At 39.9% G+C, this 1,511-nt stretch overlaps 1 protein-coding gene across 1 annotated transcript; it reads right to left on the bottom strand.

The window, feature by feature from the left end:
- Nucleotides 1-680: 680 nt before the first annotated feature.
- On the bottom strand, nucleotides 681-1,480 carry LOC111438343 (protein MKS1-like). The gene has a single exon (XM_023076246.1). It carries the CDS (start codon nucleotides 1,345-1,347, stop codon nucleotides 694-696), a length of 654 nt encoding a protein of 217 aa, XP_022932014.1. The 5' UTR covers nucleotides 1,348-1,480; the 3' UTR covers nucleotides 681-693.
- Between the last annotated feature and the right edge of the window lie 31 nt (nucleotides 1,481-1,511).

Genomic DNA, 1,511 nt, shown 5'->3' on the forward strand with positions numbered 1-1,511 from the left:
TAGTAATAAATTATGACTTGTGAATGTTTGATATTTAAACTTTGATAAGAACCCAACTGACAACCCAATTCCAAAATAAAAAATTGAGTTGGGTTAGGTTGAGAACTCTTTTCGAATTGCTTGGTCATCAACCCAACTAACCCAAAATTTCGAGTGAATAAAAAAAATAAAAATTCAACTCAACTTCATCGGTACACATCCCTTACAAAAACATTCATTGGATCACGTAATAAAATAGATATTTTATAAGGGTTTAGTACGACGTAGGACGTTACATCAGCGATATTGTAATTTGAAAATAAAGACATCATAAAACTAATTAAATATCATGCATGTGGAAAAGTCAACAATTCTACACACAAAAGGCCAATATTTTAGACCAAATTAATTTTTTTTTTTTAAAAAAAAATCTAATTCATATAGCAATTAACAAGTAGTCAACCTTGGATCCCATTGCCTAATTAATATCACCAATATATATATATATAACTTAAATAATTAGAAAATTTAATTTATCTCTTTAATACTACAATTAGAAATACCAAATATAAATGAGTGTTAAAAATGGTATTTATTTATAAAAAAAAACAAAAATTACATTTTTTTAAGGTAATTTAACGAATTGGCAAAAAGGAAAAATGTTGTGAAAATTACAAATTTCTACTTTACAAAAAAAAAAAAAAAAAAAAAAACTTAGCTAGAAAAATCAAAGAGATGGTTGAAAAGATTTGGTGAAGAAATTGGGGAAACCAGAGGAGCTGAAAACAGAGCAGAAGGGCTCGGCCAATGAGGGCTCAGCTCCTGAATTAACGAATACGGAAAATTTGGAAGCTCAGTCGCCGGCGAGAAAAAACCTGTCGGAATCGGAGCAAGACTCGCCGGAGCCGGAGATAGGATTCCGGGGGTTTGCCATAACTCCACCGAAATCTCCCCCAAATCCATCATCTCGCTAACGTCGATTTCTCTTTCTCTTTCTCTTTCCGGTCGGGGACTGGCCTTCTCGATTGCGGCCAGCCTCGCCGCTGGGGAGAGATCGCCGTCGGGGGCGGAGGCGCCGGAGGAAGAGAGTCCAGTGAGTCGTTGCACGACGGACATGAAGTTGTTCTCTGGGACGTGGATGACTTTAGGGGAGATGTCGTAGATGATGAGTGGCTGAGGCCATTGTGTGGCGCCGGCGCCGGGTGGGAGAGGTGGGCGTTCGGCTGGGGGAATCGGCTGAGGGTGTGGCGGCGGCTTCTTGATTTTGCGGGAATCTTGACTGACGCGGAGTTGCGGCGGGCGAGGACCCTGTAGCTGGATCTCCTTCTTTCTGGGGCTGCCGCCGGCGGGATATCCCGGCGGGTTCATGGCAGATCTGGCGGAGGCGAATCGGAAGGTGATCGGAGAAAATCGGGAATTTGGGTCAATTTTGGTGCTGTTTTGTATGGAATAATTGGAGGAGAGTTGAGGAATATCGTTGGGGGAATTAAATAATATTTTTTTTTTTGGTTTTTTTTTTTTTTTTTTTTATT

This window comes from Cucurbita moschata, unplaced genomic scaffold, assembly GCF_002738365.1.
Source record: "Cucurbita moschata cultivar Rifu unplaced genomic scaffold, Cmos_1.0 Cmo_Scf00073, whole genome shotgun sequence".
NCBI classification, from domain to species: domain Eukaryota; kingdom Viridiplantae; phylum Streptophyta; class Magnoliopsida; order Cucurbitales; family Cucurbitaceae; genus Cucurbita; species Cucurbita moschata.